At 40.6% G+C, this 17567-nt stretch overlaps 1 protein-coding gene across 4 annotated transcripts in view; it reads right to left on the bottom strand.

Moving 5' to 3' along the window:
- The window catches only part of ZNF157 (zinc finger protein 157), a 48513-nt gene that overhangs the window by 5159 nt on the left and 25787 nt on the right, over positions 1-17567 (bottom strand). For 2 of the 4 annotated variants that reach the window (XM_025982488.2, XM_072743279.1), the window contains 2 exons: positions 1360-1486; positions 972-1153 (listed from right to left, as the gene is read on the bottom strand). In XM_025982488.2, coding sequence (XP_025838273.1) covers positions 972-1044 — 73 coding nt within the window. In that variant the 5' untranslated portion in view covers positions 1045-1153; positions 1360-1486. The remainder of the gene's footprint in view (positions 1-971; positions 1154-1359; positions 1487-17567) is intronic. The other 2 variants (XM_072743278.1, XM_025982486.2) reach the window with 2 other exon arrangements.

Here is a 17567-nt window from a genome sequence, read left to right as displayed (position 1 = left end):
GAAAAAATAAAATAAAATAAAAAATGAAAACAAATCAGATCATTCTTTCACTTAAATCTCAAAAATGGCATCAAATTAAAGTGCTTAACAAAGCTTATAAAGCATATCCTATAAAAAGTGCTTAACATATCCTAAAAAACTACATAATTTGGCCCCCAGCTAATTCTCTGATATTGCCTCTTACCACCCTCACCACCCACCATCAGGATACCCAGCCTCAAAAAAAAAAAAAGATACCTGGCCTCTTTGCTATTTTTAGGATATATCACTCAGACCAGGCCTGATACATACTGTTTTCTCTACCCAGAATTTGAAAATCTACATGGTTCTGTCTGTCTCCTATCACCGATGTTGGCACGCTAATTTCAACCTCACAAAAAAGTCTTCCCTGAGCACATTCTCCACAAGCACACAACCATCATTGTCTATCTTTCTTATCTTGAACTGATTTTCTTTTCACCACCAAACATTTGTTTCTGGTCTCTTTCCCTCATCAGACTGCAAGTTCCCGGAGAACAGAGATATCAACTTATTCACTGCTGGACCCCCACACCTAGAACATGACCAGATTAGAGTTGATACTCATTTAAGATTTGGTGGAACACTAAATGAATGTATGAGTGAATGCCTGACAACAGTAGCCATTCAAGACAATGGAGGGAAGGAAGGTAATTTAGAATACTAAAGAGAGACAGTCTAGCTAAGAATGTCTAAGATTAGGCAGGCAGGGATGGATAAGAGTGGTAGATAACTACAAAAAATCAAAATAAAATAAGACCGAAAACTTAAGTGTGAGCATAATAATGGCATGTGTGATTTAGGTATCTGAAGTGTGTAGACCTTCCAGTCATTTTCAAAGAGCAGGGGCCTCTAAAAAGAGATTACTGAAAAACACTGTCCAAAGTGTATTGCCCTGAATTTCCGGGCTATTATTTCCCCTGTTTCCATATGTCTGATTATTGCACACTCACCTGGGTAACAATGGCCTGAGGAGTCCTCCTCTAATATCCACAGCTCCTCGCCTCGCTCCAACTTGAAGATCATCTCTGGTTTGGCCACGCAGAGGCCTGTTAATGGGAAATGGCACAGGACATGGGCCAAGCTGTCTGAGTTTTAGGGCCTCTGATGAAGGAGGAAGGTGCATCCTCATGAGCTGCACAAGGAAGGGGGCCCATTTAAACCTTTCATTGGGGGAAGTGACAACACACACACTCTTCCTGATGCCCCAAACTGATGAATCATCTGTGACCCTTGAATCTAGCACTAGAGTATCATTAAAGTCTACAACAGTTGCACACATTACAGTAACCAAGAAAGGAAACACATGCTACTAGGAGTTACATGGACAATAATCCTCACCCACAGATGCCAGGTTGCTATAGTTCTCCAACATCACATCCTTGTGCATGGTCCTCTGAGCAGGGTCCAGTCTGTGCCATTCCTGTCGGGTAAAATCCACAGCTACGTCCTCAAATGACACAGATACCTGTAACAACAATCTACAATGATCAGAATGGGACACACAAAAGATGTATGGGAACTAACTCTCACCATAGAGCACCATTAGGAGTTAACTAGAAGCTACACTGGACATCTGACTTTCTGTCTTGCTTGATATACATTGTTGGGGGGGAAACTCCAGAACAGCCATGCTATTGTGTTAATTTACCAATCCATGAAGAAAAGACTACTAACTACTTAGTGAATACTTTGTACCCGGACTTGTCTCAGTTGCTGGTTAAAAGAAAAGACAGAAGATGGAGTGCCTGTTGTCGAAGAGCTCATACCCCAAAATAAAGAGACTTGTATATAAAAACATTCTTGCAATGAGGTATTATGGGAGCTGTGCTAGACATGTATAACAGGGTGCAATGGGCTTTCATGAGGGAGGAATAGGATTCCACTTGGTGTTAGCAGATTTCACTTAATTTGAGGAGACAGAGCTTTGAATCCTTAAATAAGAATATAATTTCCCTAAAAAATATGGGGCAATAACATAAGAAAAGGCAGGTAAACATGAAATACACAGAGTGAGTTATAGAACTACACATAGAGAAGCATGACAGAAAAACAGCACTTCAGGCTCTGATGAAATAAAGTGCTGTAGAAGACATTTAGGGGCCAGAGAGTGGGAGGATTTTCGACTCTTTTTTCCTACGGATCCTCAGTCTCTAAGACTCTTGACTCCTTACACCATCAGAATATTTTCTGACCTTCCCACAATATATTTGTATCTATAAACTAAACAGAAGTACCTTCAAGTGGAAGAGAGGCACAGACTACTACTCCCAGGATAATGGCATGAGCAGATGGGTTGAGGCTAGCAAGATTAAAACTAGAGAGATACTGGGTTGGCAGAAGGGAAATTAAAATAGATCTTGGACCTCAGCTGGAGTGTTTATGACACATACTGATGGACATCCAGCTGGCAGGTGGATATATGGTTCTGAAGCTCAGAAAAAAAGGCTAGGATAGGCCAAGGATGGGAAGGCAATAGCATTTCAGTATGAGGCGAAGCCACCAGAATAAACTGGATGGCAAAGACAAAAGAAAGAGCTTGAGAGAAGTACCAAGTACTGATTCAGCAAGGACACCTAAGTTACATGAAAATTGAAGGAAGAGGGTCCCTGTGGGACAGAGAAAATGAGAGAACTGTTTTTTAATGCAGTCCTTCCCCAGACCCAAAGCTCCAACCTTCTAGCAGAAGAAACCTCATACTGTAAGGAAGAGAAATTCCTTTCCTTGGCAAGGAGAATAGTGGTCTGAAGAGTGTAGAAAGGATCCTATTGCCTTTTTTGTAACTGCCCACCACTTGGCCCCAAGGGCAAACCTAGTTATAGAAAATGAATGCCAAAGCAGAGAGACTAAAGCCCTAACTGTCCAGCCAAAAGACCATGGAGGGGATCGTGGGGGAGCAGGATTGTGGGGAAGACTGTCCGAATAAAATGGTCTGAATAACATGAAGCAAAAATGACAGACCTGAAATAATTGGGCAAATCCACACTGAGGGCTGCTGACTTTCAACACTTTTCTTAGTATTAAAGGTAACTAGTAGACAGAAAATCAATAGGGATTAAAAAAAAAAAAACATCACCCATCAACCAATTGACTGTGCACACCATTCCTCTCAAAAATATAGAAATTAAGTTTCTCCAAGTACACGTGGAATACTCCTCAAGCTAGAACATACTCAGCATCCTAAAACAAACCTCACCACAAAGACCTACCGAGTACCAAGGAACATTGATCTGGAACAACCCACTCTGAGCTATATCTTAATCAGACAATTAGAATTTAAAGACAAAGAAAATTTTCCTCAGGGTCTCAAAGCCAAAAAGATGAAATAATGCCAAGTCAAGAGAATTAAACTGCCATTAATTTATCAAAAACAAAGTAATAGTAATACAGTATTGTCAAGAAAGTTAAGGGGGAAGAGTACAAATGAAGGAAATTATATCCAGCCAAGATACTCTTCAAGTACCAAGGCTATTAGAAGAACAGCTGAGTATGCCAAAGTGCTTGTGACCTTCCTAAGGAATTTAATAGAGGTGCACCATTTAATTTGGCAGCCACTAGCCACATGTGGCTATTTATTTTTAAGTTTTGATTAATTAAAATGGAACAACACAGAAAATCCTGTCTTTCAGTCACATCAGGCATATTTCCAGGGTTCAACAGCCACACAGAGCTGGTTACAATCCTAGACAGCATAGATACAGAACATGCTCATCACTGCAGGAAATTCTGTTGACCAAAATTACACCAAATAATGAGTTTCATCCAAACAAAACCAATGAATGGGAAAATGCTGGAAAAAGCCTAACAGCAAGCATTTCATATACTTAAAGCTGTAAAGCTGTAAAGCTAAGGCTGAAACAAGGCTGGGGTCATGGGTTGAAGGATAATGCATAAACATTAAGTTGTTCTGACAAAATAAAAAAACAACCAAAAATAGAAGGAGAATAGAAAGAGAAAGAGAAAAGATGAATATGATCATTGACCGCTAAGGAGGAGGGAGGCAAGATGGCGGAAGAGTAGCGTCCTCAACTCATCTGGTCCCACTAACAAACCTCGATAACTTTCTTTTTTTTTTTTAATTTTTTTTTATTTATTTATGATAATCACACACACAGAGAGAGAGAGAGGCAGAGACAGAGGCAGAGACACAGGCAGAGGGAGAAGCAGGCTCCATGCACCGGGAGCCCGACGTGGGATTCGATCCCCGGTCTCCAGGATCGCGCCCTGGGCCAAAGGCAGGCGCCAAACCGCTGCGCCACCCAGGGATCCCAAACCTCGATAACTTTCAAAACATCCTGCACACCTACGAATTTGACCTGAGATGTAAAGACAGAACAGGTAGAACGCTACAGAGAGAAAAGTTTTCACTTCTGACATGGTAGGAAGGTGGAAAAAATTAAGTGGGGGAGAGAAGCCATGACAAGCTGGGCAAAAGCGGAGCCACAAACGCCGCCAGGGCACAAAAGCCCAGCCCTGGACGAGTGGGAACTATAAAAATCCGCCCCTGAGTTTTCCCTGACTGAAAAGTGCTCAGCAGAGAAATAGGGCAGAAACGCAGGAGGGCAGAGAAGCATCAAGATTCCAGGAGATACTGTAAAAGGAGGGGCGCCCAGGAGAAAGCTCACCGCAAACCATGGTCCACAACCTTCCAGGGCATTTGGGAGAAGCTGGCCGGTTATGCAGGGTGGCTCTGGAGCTCCCTTTACCCTAGAGCCCAGCAATGGACAGAAGCGGCTGGCCTCAGTTCTCTCTGGCAGAGGCGATCCCTGGGAGTGCGGGTCCCGTGGCACAGGGTCCATGATCAGAGGGCGCCGAAGCAGACAAAGCCATCGTCCGTTACCCCAGGACAGGCGGAAGCAGGGAGGTCACAGGAAAGCGAGAACTCTGCCACTGGGTGCCTGGCAAGCTGTGCAGATCAGTGCATCCATGACTGACCCCAGGAGCATCTAGGCAGTGTGGACTGGGAGGCTGCGGTTAGGTACTGACAGGGAGCCCTTGGCTCTGGAGCTGAAAATCTGGCCACCACTTTTTTTCACTGGGAGAGGCGGGGCCTTTAAGGAACAAAGGCCTCACTGGATAAACAGCTTATACTGAGTCTGGCACCTGGCAAGGGGCCGGGCATCTCTGCCCAGGCACAGACACCTGGGAGTCAGCACAGCAGACCCCTCCCCCAGAAGAACTCCAGGAAGAATAACAGAAAAGCAAGTTTACTGAACAAGCAGCACTGTAAAGATCTAGGACTGAAGGAAAATAATATATAGAACTAGAGGGTTGTTGTTTTTTTTTTTTTTCATTACAACCCATTTTTATATCAGGTTAAAAACTTCCAATATTTTCTCTCTTTTCCCACCTTAACTATAATATTTTATCAACTCTTCGTTTTTAAGCGTCTTCCTTTTTGAATTTCATATTTCTACAATTATATGTCCTAGATATATTTTTTATTTCTGGATTCCCTTCAACATGCTCAATTTAATTTTGGTAGATATATGAGATATGGATTTTTGGTCTGCTGTTTTTTCCACTTTGTTTTGTTTCACAATGCTGCAAGTTAGTACTTCCTAACACACAGACCAAAATACATCCAGAACCAAGTGGAACACCATTTTGGTTCATTATGTGAGACTATATTCTCTCTTCCTTCCCATTCTGCCCCCCTCTTATATTGTTTATGCTTGGGGAGTCGATGTTGGGTCTTTATATAAGTTTTACTGGTTTATATGAATTTGGAATTGAGCATCTTCTAACATACATAACAAAATACACTCAGAACCAAGAGGCTCACCCTCTAGGTCCCCTCGGGGAGATATTCTCTCTCTACCACCACTTCCTCACCACCACCACCCGTTCTTCTTCTTCTTCTTATTCTTATTCTTTGCTTTTGGTTTCTTATTTTTACTATTTCGTTTTAAAATCTCTTTTTCATTTTAGTGGCCTTTTTGTTTTATTTTGTTCTGCTCTTCTTTTTCTTTTATTTTCTGGTCTCTGACCTTTTTGGAATTGTCTAGGGTGTATTTTTACATAGGTCATGGTTCATATTTTTGACTCAGCTCACTCATATAGCCACTCTGCACTAGACAAAATGACTAGAAGACAGAAATCACAAAAGAAAGAACCGGAAGCAATATGCTCTGCCACAGAATTACTGAACGCGGATTTAAATACCATGTCAGAAATCCAACTCAGAAGCAAAATTATAAACTTACTGGTGGCTCTGGAAAAAAGCATAAAGACTCGAGAGACTGTGTTACTACAGAATTGAGATCTAATCAGGCTGAAATTAAAAATACTTTAACCGAAATGCAATCGAAACTGGATGTTCTAACTCTTAGGGTAATGAGATGGAAGAGAGAGTGAGTGACATACAAGACAAGTTGATGGAAAGGAAGGAAGCTGAGTAAAAAAGAGAAAAACAATTAAGAACAATGAGAAGGGACTATCATAAATAAAAAAAAATAAAAAAAAAAGGAATCCCTGGGTGGCGCAGCGGTTTGGCGCCTGCCTTTGGCCCAGGGCGCGATCCTGGAGACCTGGGATCGAATCCCACGTCAGGCTCCTGGTGCATGGAGCCTGCTTCTCCCTCTGCCTGTGTCTCTGCCTCTCTCTCTCTCTCTCTCTCTCTCTTTCTCTCTATCATAAATAAATAAAAATTAAAAAAAATTAAAAAAAAGAACCAATGAGAAAAGGCTTAGGGAAATAAATGATAGCTACAGAAGGAAGAACATATGTCTAACTGGAATTCCAGAAGTGGCTGAGAAAGAGGACCACAAGGTATATTTGAACAAATCATAGCTGAGAACTTCCCTAATCTGGGGAGGGAAACAGGCATTCAGATCCAAGAGATAGAGGACCCCTCCTAACAAAAACAATAAAATCCGTTAAACATCTTGACATTTAAGAATGAAACTTGCAAATTTCAAAGATAAAGAAAAAATTCTTAAAGCAACTCGAGACAAGAGATTCTTAACTCATATGGGGAGAAACATCAGATTAACAATAGACCTCTCCACAGACACCTGGCAAGCCAAAAAGGGCTGGCAGGATATATACATGGTACTAAGTGAGAAAAACATGCAGCCAAGAATACTTTATCCAGCGAGGCTCTCATTCAGAATAGAAGGAAAGATAAAGAGCTTCCAGGATAGAAAGAAACTGAAAGAATATGTGACCACCAAACCAGCTCTGCAAGAAATATTAAGGGGGATCCTGTAAAAGAAAGAGGAAGCCCAAAGAAATAAGCCACAAGAACAGGGACTGTATAGGTAATATGCTGACATTAAACTCATATCATTCAATAGTTACTCTGAACATGAATGGGCTAAATGATCCCATCAAAAGACTCAAGGTATCAGACAGGATAAAAAGGCAAGACCCATCTAAATGCTGTCTATAACAGACTCATTTTTTTAAATTTTTATTTATTTATGATAGTCACACACACACACACAGAGAGAGAGAGAGAGAGAGAGAGAGGCAGAGACACAGGCAGAGGGAGAAGCAGGCTCCATGCACTGGGAGCCCGACGTGGGATTCGATCCCGGGTCTCCAGGATTGCGCCCTGGGCCAAAGGCAGGCGCTAAACCGCTGCGCCACCCAGGGATCCCTATAACAGACTCATTTTTGACCTAAGGACACCTCCAGCCTGAAAATGAAGGGTGGAGAACCATTTACCATTCAAATGGTCCTCAAAAGTAAGCTGGGATGGCAATCCTCATGTCAGATAAATTAGAGATTATACCAGACTCTAATAAGAGATGAAGAACACTATGTCATAATTAAAGGGTCTATCCAACAAGAGGACCTAACAATCATGAATATTTATGCCCCTAATATGGGAGCTACCAAGCATATCAATTAATAACCACAGTAAAGACATGCTTAGGTAATAAAACACTAATAGCAGGAGACTTCAACATGGCAGTTTCTGCAAATGACAGATTTTCTAAGCAGAACATCACCAAAGAAACAAGGGCCTTAAATGATACACTAGACCAAAGAGATTTCCCAGATATACACAGAACATTCCATCCTATTGCAACAGAATACACATTCTTCTCAAGTGCACATGGTACTTTCTCCAGAATAGACCAAATATTGGGTCACAAACCACGTCTCAACTGATACCAAAAGATTGGGATTGTCCACTGCATATTTTCAAACCACAATGCTTTGAAACTAGAACTCAATCACAAGAAGAAATTTGGGAGAAACGCAAACACGTGGAGGTTAAAAAGAATCCTACTAAATGATGAATGGGTCAACCAGGAAATTAGAGAAAAATTTAAAAGATCCATGGAAACTAATGAAAATGAAAATACAACCATTCAAAATCTTTGGGATATAGCAAAAGCAGTCCTAAGAGGGAAATATATCACAAATACAAGCATCCCTCAAAAAATTGGAAAAAAACCCAAATACACAAGCTAAACTCGCACCTAAAGAAATTGGGGAAAGAACCACAAATAAAGCCTACACCAAGCAGAAGAAGAGAGATAACAAAGATTTGAGCAGAACTCAATGAAATAAGAGACCAGAAGAACTGTGGAACAGATCAACAAAACCAGGAGTTGGTTCTTTGAAAGAATTAATAGGATAGATAAACCCCTAGCCAGTCTTACTATAAAGAATAAAGACTCAAATTAATAAAATCATAAACGAAAGAGGAGAGATCAAAACCAATACCAAGGAAATACAAATGATTTTAAAAATATATGTGAGCAGCTATATACCAACAAATTAGGCCATCTGGAAGAAATGGATGTATTTCTAGAAACCCACAAATTACCAAAACTGGAACAGGAAGAATTAGAAAACCTGAACAGGCCAATAACCAGGGAGGAAATTGAAGCAGTAGTCATCAAAAACCTCCCAAGACACAAAAGTCCAGGGCCAGATGGCTTCCCAGGGGAATTCTATCAAAAGTTTAAAGAAGAAACCATACCTATTCTACTAAAGCTGTTCCAAAGGATAGAAAGGGATGGAATACTTCCAAACTCGTTTTATGAGGTCAGCCTTACCTTACTTCCAAAACCAGACGAAGACACCACCAAAAAGGAGAATTATAGACCAATATCCCTGATAAACATGGATGCAAAAATTCTCAACAAGATACTAGCCAATAGGATGGAACAATACATTAAGAGGATTATTCACCATGACCAAGTGGGATTTATCCCCAGGATGCAAGGGTGGTTCAACATTCGTAGAACAATCAATGGGATAGATCACGTCAATAAAAGAAAAAACAAGAACCATATGATCCTCTCAATAGATGCAGAGAAAACATTTGACAAAATACAGCGTCAATTCCTAATTAAAACTTTTCAATGTGTAGGGATAGAGGGAACATTCCTCAATACCATAAAAGCCATTTATGGAAAGCCCACAGGGATTATCATTCTCAATGGGGAAAAACTGAGACCCTTTCCCCTAAGATCAGGAACACAACAGGGATCTCCACTCTCACCACTGCTATTCAACATAGTACTGGAAGTCCTAGCCTCAGCAATCAGGCAACAAAAAGAAATAAAAGGCATGCAAATTGGCAAAGAAGAAGTCAAACTCTCCCTCTTTGTAGATGACATGATACTGTACATAGAAAACCCAAAAGACTCCACCCCAAGATTGTTAGAACTCATACAGCAATTCGGCAGTGTGGCAGGATACAAAATCAATGCCCAGAAATCAGTGGCATTTCTGTACACTAAAAATGAGACTGAAGAAAGAGAAATTAAGGAGTCAATCCCATTTACAATTGCACCCAAAAGCATAAGATACCTAGGAATAAACCTAACCAAAGAGGGAAAGGATCTATACCCTAAAAACCACAGAACACTTATGAAAGAAACTGAGGGAGACAAAGAGATGGAAAAACATTCCATGCTCATGGGTTGAAAGAATTAATATTGTGAAAATGTCAGTGGTACCCAGGGCAATTCACACATTTAATGGAATCCCTATCAAAATACCATGGACTTCCTTCAGAGAGTTGGAACAAATCATCTTAAGATTTGTGTGGAATCAGAAAAGACCCCGAATAGCCAGAGGAAGAGTGAAAAAGAAAACCAATGCTGGGGGTATCACAATGCCTGATTTCAAGCTGTATTACAAAGTTGTGATCAACGAGAAAGTGTGGTACTGGCACAGAAACAGACAGATATATCAATGGAACAGAATAGAGAACCCAGAAATGGGCCTCAACTCTATGGTCAACTAATATTCGACAAAGCAGGAAAGAATATCCACTGAAAAAAAGATAATCTCTTCAATAAATGGTGCTGGGAAAATTGGACAGCCACGTGCAGAAGAATGGACCATTCTCTTACACCATACACAAAGATAAACTCAAAGTGGCTGAAAGATTTATTTTTTTTTAATTTTTTATTTATTTATTCATAGAGACAGAGAGAGAGGCAGAGACAAAGGCAGAGGGAGAAGCAGGCTCCATGCTGGGAGCCCGACGTGGGACTCGATCCAGGGTCTCCAGGATCACGCCCTAGGCTGCAGGCAGCGCCAAACCGCTGCGCCACCGGGGCTGCCCTGGCTGAAAGATTTAAATGTGAGGCAAGAATCCATCAAAATCCTAGAGGAGAACTTGGCCACAGCAACTTCTTGCAAGATACATCTAGGAAGGCAAGGGAAACAAAAGTAAAAATGAATTATTAGGACTTAATCAAGATGAAAAGCTTCTGCACAGCAAAAGAAACAGTCAACAAAACTAAAAGACTGGGATCCCTGGGTGGCGCAGGGGTTTGACGCCTGCCTTTGGCCCAAGGCGCGATCCTGGAGACCCAGGATCGAATCCCACGTCGGGCTCCCGGTGCATGGAGCCTGCTTCTCCCTCTGCCTGTGTTTCTGCCTCTCTCTATCTCTCTGTGACTATCATAAATAAATAAAAATTTAAAAAAATTTAAAAAAAAAAAACTAAAAGACAACCTACACAATGGGAGAAGACATTTCCAAGTATCAGATAAAGGGCTAGTATCCAAGGTCTATAAAGAAGTTATCAAACTCAACATGCAAGAAACAAACAATCCAGTCATGAAATGGGCAGAAGACAAACAGACATTTCTCCAAAGACATACACGTAGCCAAGAAGCACATGAGAAAATGCTCCACACCAGTTGCCATCAGGGAAATACAAATCAAAACCACAATGAGGGGCAGCCCCGGTGGCGCAGCGGTTTGGCACCACCTGCAGCCTGGGGCGTGATCCTGGGGACCCGGGATCGAGTCCCACATCAGGCTCCCTGCATGGAGCCTGCTTCTCCCTCTGCCTGTTTCTCTGCCTCTCTCTCTCTGTGTGTGTGTATGTGACTATCATAAATAAATAAAAATTTTTTAAAAATAAAAAAAGAAAAAGAAAAAAAAAAGAAAAGAAGGGTTGCAGAAGGGGAGGTAGGTGGGGGGATGGGGTAGCCGGGTGATGGGTACTGAGGAAGGCACCTGATGGGATGAGCACTGGGTGTTCTACTATATGTTGGCAAATTGAATTTAAATGTACATAAATAAATAAATAAGAATTTTTAAAATAAAAATAAAAAATAGTGAACAAATTTTACATCTTAAAAAAAAAGATCATGGACTGCTATAAAGGGAAAGGTGAGAGACAAATTAGATGGATTTGATAAGGTCGAGCCCCACAGTCCATGTAGAGATTACTTAAAAATAATCTTTAAAAAAGGTAAATTGCTACACCCCTTATGGAAAAACAGTATGGAGGCTGTTCAAAAAATTAAAAATAGGCACATCTGGGTGGCTCAGCGGTTGAGCATCTGCCTTTGGCTCAGGTCATGATCCCAGGTCCTGGGATCAATTCCCACATTGGGGTCCCCACAGGAAGCCTGCTTTTCCCTCTGTCTGTGTCTCTCATGAATAAATAAATAAAATATTAAAAAAAATAATAAAAATAGCGCAGCCCAGGTGGCTCAGTGGTTTAGCGTCACCTTTGGCCCAGGGCATGATCCTGGAGCCCCGGGATCAAGTCCCACATCAGGCTCCCTGCATGGAGTCTGCTTCTCTCTCTGCCTGTGTCTCTGTGCCTCTCTCTCTCTCTGTGTCTCTCATGAATGAATAAATAAATTAATAAATTAATAAAATATTTTTTAAAAATTAAAAATAGAACTACTATATGATCCAGCAGTCCCACTTCTGGGTATATATCTGAAGGAAATGAAATCAGTATCCCAAAGATATATCTGTAATCCCATGTTCACTGCAGCATTAATCAGAATAACCAAGATATGGAAAACAACCTAAGTGCCCACTGATGGATGAATGGATAAAGATGGATATTTCTGAGTATTATTCAATTATGAGAAAGAAGCAAATTCAACCATTTGGAAGAACATGGATGAAACTGAAGGACATTATGCTAAGTGAAATGAATCAGACAGAGAAAGACAGATATTGTATGTTCTCATTTATATGGGAAAGCTTTTTAAAAAAAAATGTTAAACTCATAGAAGCAGAGTAGAATGTTACCAGAGTTATGGGGGAAATGAGATGTCGGTCAAAGAATACAAAGTCAATTATGTAGAATGAATGTCTAGAGATCTATGGGGCACCTGGCTGGCTCAGTCAGTGAAGCATGAAACTCTTGATCTCAAGGTTGTGAGTTCAAGCCTCACAATGGGTATGGAGATATACTTAAAATCTTAAAAAAAAAAATTCTAGAGATCTAATATACAGGCATGAAGTCTATCTATACTCAATAATACTATATTGAACAATAGAAATAAATATGTTTTAAAAAAACTAAATTATAGGTGTACTCATCACACACACACAAAATGGTAACTTTGGAGGTGCCTGGCTGGCCCATTTGGAGGAGTATGTGACTCTTGATCTCATGATCAAGCCCCACATGTGGTGTAGAGATTACTTAAATACAAGTTTTAAAAAATGGTAACCGGGATCCCTGGGTGGCGCAGCGGTTTAGCGGCTGCCTTTGGCCCAGGGCGCGATCCTGGAGACCCGGGATCGAATCCCACGTCGGGCTCCCGGTGCTCGGAGCCTGCTTCTCCCTCTGCCTGTGTCTCTGCCTCTCTCTCTCTCTCTCTCTCTCTGTGTGTGACTATCAGAAATAAATAAAATAAATAAATAAATAAAAATGGTAACCATATGAGGAGATGTTAATTAGCTTGACTATAATAATCATTTCGATATGTATATGTGTATCAAATCATGTTGTATACCTTGAATATATATACAAATTTTATGAATAAGTAAATAGAAGGAGAGAAGGGTTGACTAAGGGTACTATAAGAAGTATTAACACAAAGGACGCTTGGGTGGTTCAGTCAGTTAAGCTTCTGGCTCTTGATTTTGGCTCAGGTCATGGTCTCAAAGCCATGAAATCCAGCCTATTATGGCCTCCATGTGAGCATGGAGCCTACCGAAGATTCCTTTTCTCTTATGGGGTACCTGGGTGGCTCAGTCAAAGGGCTGACTCTTTGTTTCAGCTTAGGTAATGATCTCAGGGTTTTGAGATCAAGCCCTGCCTTGAGCTTCATGCTCATCATGTAGTCTGCTTGAGATTCTTTCCCATTCCATCTTGCTCCCCCCTCCACTCTTCTCCCCACTTCTATGCTCTCTAAAACAAATAAATAAAATCTTTAAAAAAAATTCTCTCTCCCCCAGCCCCTCCCCTGTCCCACTCTCTCTCTAAAAAGAAAAAAAGTATTAACACAAAGGAGATTAACAACATAAAAATACGACCTTCCTTTTTTTTTTAAATACAACCTTCCTAATTACAAAAAAAAAATTAGAAGAAACACTCAACAGAGAACAAAATACAGTGAATATAACACATATGCACAGTAATTACATCAGAAGATGAAAGAATTGAGATGAAACACATTTGAATTGTTTATATCATCAAACAGTAACAGAAACAAGTGTAAATAGGCTTATCTCACCTATTAAGCAAGAAAGGTTTCCACACTGCCTCATAAAGCAGAACCCAGAAATGCTGTGCACAAGAGACATGTTTACAACACAGTCATTCAAACAGGCTAAAATTAAAGAGATGGACAAACATTTACCAAATGAAAACAATATAAAAGAAGGAACTGGAATCCTGATGTCAAAGTAGCATTCCAAAAGTTATATGAGCCAAAGGAGAATACTTTGTAATGTTAAAAGCCCTGTCCAAAATGAAGATTTAGGGATGCCTGGGCAGCTCAGTGATTGAGCATCTGCCTTTGGCTCAGGGCATGATCCCAGGGTCCTGGTATTGAGTTCCACATTGGGCTCCATGCAGGGAGCCTGCTTCCTGCTCTGCCTATGTCTTTGCCTCTGTGTGTGTGTGTGTCTCTCTCATGAATAAGTAAGTAAAATCTTTTTAAGAAATGAAGCTTTAACAACAAAATATGTGAAGATACCTATGCACAAACTTACACAGCAAAAGCCTATATAAACCAAAAATGTTAGGAATGCAAAAAACAAGCATTCCCTAAGGAAGGGAAGACTTTCAACATACCACTTACAAAATGAGACAGATTAAGTAGACAAAAAAATAAGTGAAGATACAAAAGACCCAAGCAATATAATCAATAAGGTGAAACTTTTGGATCTATATATATTGAACACTATACCCAGATCATACAAAATATAGTTTCTCTTGAGCACACATGCAGCAGTCACAAAAACTGATCATACAGTACGACACAAAAAAAGATAATCTCAGTAGGTTCCTTAAAATATTTATTACAAACACAAATTACAATCAGTAAAGAAATTTAAGAGTTACAAGTTAATAAGCTGATTCTAAAATTCATATATTAGGGATGCCTGGGTGGCTCAGCAGTTGAGCGTCTGCCTTCAGCTCAGGGCCTGATCCCGGAGCCCCGGGATTGAGTCCCATGTCAGGCTCCCTGCATGGAGCCTGCTTCTCCCTCTGCCTGTGTCTCTGCCTCTCTCTCTCTCTCTCTCTCTCTCTCTCTCTCTGTCTCTCAGGAATAAGTATATAAATAAAATCTTTAAAAAAAATTCATATATTAAAAAAAAAAAAAAACGGGAAAAAAGAGCCTAGATAGCCAAAGCAATTTTGAAAAAGAAGAAAAGGGGCACCTGGGCGGCTCAGTGGTTGAGCATCTGCCTTTGGCTCATGGCGTGATCCCAGGGTCCTGGGATTGAGTCCCACATCAGACTCCCTGCAGGGAGCTTGCTTCTCCCTCTTTTTATGTCTCTGCCTCTCTCTGTGTCTCTCATGAATAAATAAAATCTTAAAAAAAAGTTAAAGAGCTTATATTACCTCATTTTAAGACTTATAAAGTTATCGTTCTCAAGACAGTGTGGCAGTTTTGTAAAGATATACACAAGACAATGTAAGGTTTAGAAATAAACCCACATATTGGGTCAATTGATGTCTGACGAAGGTGTCAAGGATATTCAGGGAAGAAAGAACACTCTTCTCAACAAATCTCTCTGGACAACTGGTTAGTCATATCCAAAAAACTTCAGAATTCCTGAAGGATCTTATTCAACTGTTAAGACTGATTATCTCCAGAAGGTGAGACTATGAGGAATGTTCAAATTAAAATTTTTATATTTCTGGTCATTTAGTGAAGGTGGTAACTAACAGGTTTCTCCATTATAAAGTTACCAATTGTCCCTATGTAACCAATGACTAATCTGTGGGGATGTAACTTGAGACAATGTAAATATTTTGTTCCTCATTCAACTTTCACCCAATAACTTTGGCATCCATCAGTGATTCTTGCTTGACTCAATTATTACTTTAATAGTTTCAAAATGGTTATTTTTCTAACTCTCAATCTTCCCACATTATTAATTGGTGCTACACAAAACTGTAATTCCAAAATCTGCTGGCGAAGTCCTAACAGGGGCCATAGTCAGATCAGAAGGATAGAGGGATACAACAGTTGATGGAATTAAGGTGGAAGTTTGGATGAAAATAGGAATGTCTGAATGGACTTTACATGTAGATGCATCTCCTTCATCTAAATGTATTCCTAGGGGCACCTAGGTGGCTCAGTGGTTGAGCATCTGCCTTTATTTAGCTCAGGTCATGATCCTACAGTTCTAGGATTGAGTCCCGCTTCAGGCTTCTCGTGGGGAGCCTGCTTTTCCCTCTGCCTATGTCTCTGCCTCTCTGTTTATCATGAATAAGTAAATAAAATCTTTTAAAAATTAAATAAATATATTCCTAAGGTGGATATTATGTCTGACTAGGGAATATTTCTCCTGTCTAGTACGGTAAAACAAAAAGAATGTAAGTTCACCCTTTGGGCAGTATTAATTGTACATGATAAATGAGAGTCTTTAGAATTGCCCAAACCCATACAAGTTGTTATTCTGAAGCAGTACAGAATACGTGGTGAGGGGGCACCTGGGTGGTTCAGTCGATCAGACATCTGCCTTTGGCCCTACATCAGGCTCCCTGCTCAGCGGGGAATCTGCTTCTCCCTCTACCTCTGCCCCTGACTCTCCCCCTCCCTGCTCGTGCTCTCTCACTATCTCTTTCTCTCCTTCTCAAATAAATAAATAAAATCTTAAAAAAAAAAATACGTGGTGGACAAAAAGAGATGACGACTTTAGTGGCATGTTAGAGGCTGAATTGCTGGTCCAAAAAATTCTCCTAGAATAGCCCTGTGTGCCCTGTGAAAAAGGTGGTTGACACAGACAACACCACACTGTCACGGCTTAAATAAATTAGTAACACCTGACAGCGTTAGTAGCTCCTGATATGGTTTCCACAATGGAAAAACAAAGAAAGCTAAGGAGACTAGTTCTCAGTGACTGATCCTGCAAAGGCTTTGTCCTCCATCTATTGAGATAGGAAAACAGTAAGCAGCCCTCTGCTTTCATATGGGAAGGATCCTAATTTACATTTACAGTACTACCACAGTGTTCTCTGAATTCACCAGATGTCATAATCCAACTGTCAAAACTTGGTTAGAAGAGATTTGGATTTGATACAGGTCCCAAGGATAATAATACACTACGTTGATGACATCATGATACGAGAGACACTGAAAATCAAGCCAGGACTGACCAGCAGTGAGTGACACACGGGGACAGAGTTGAGTTGATAAATCCAGCGAAAATCCAAGGGCCCACTCAAATGGTGAAATTCATCAGAATCCCCAGGGCAGGAGCTCTTCATGACATTCCACAGGCAACAAATAATGAACTACTGTTGGACTGTGAGCATGGGCGAGAGCCAGAAACTGGCTGTCATTCTTGGAACATAAGCAGGCCTCAGGCCCTGTATAAAGCATCTGTGATGAAATTTACATTTCTTCCTGAAAGGAGGATTCTGCAGTCACTTTGTCAACCAGCACAGATACTTCTCTTCCTACGATAAAGACCAGGGATCTAAACTTACCCAGAAAGGTAGAGAGGTACCATGTGTTCCCATTGGAATGGCGGGTCTTGCAGCATTTTGTGTGTATTATTTAAATTGAAGAGCAAGGCAAATGCTAAAAGGTACGGTAAAACCGTACCTTTCTGTTCACCTGATCCACATGTGCCTAGCAGCCAAAGGCTTTGCTGTGGGAGCAATGACTCTTGGTATGGGCTAA

Source organism: Vulpes vulpes, chromosome X, assembly GCF_048418805.1.
Source record: "Vulpes vulpes isolate BD-2025 chromosome X, VulVul3, whole genome shotgun sequence".
Taxonomy (NCBI): domain Eukaryota; kingdom Metazoa; phylum Chordata; class Mammalia; order Carnivora; family Canidae; genus Vulpes; species Vulpes vulpes.
This window is presented reverse-complemented; position numbering and strand designations above follow the sequence as displayed.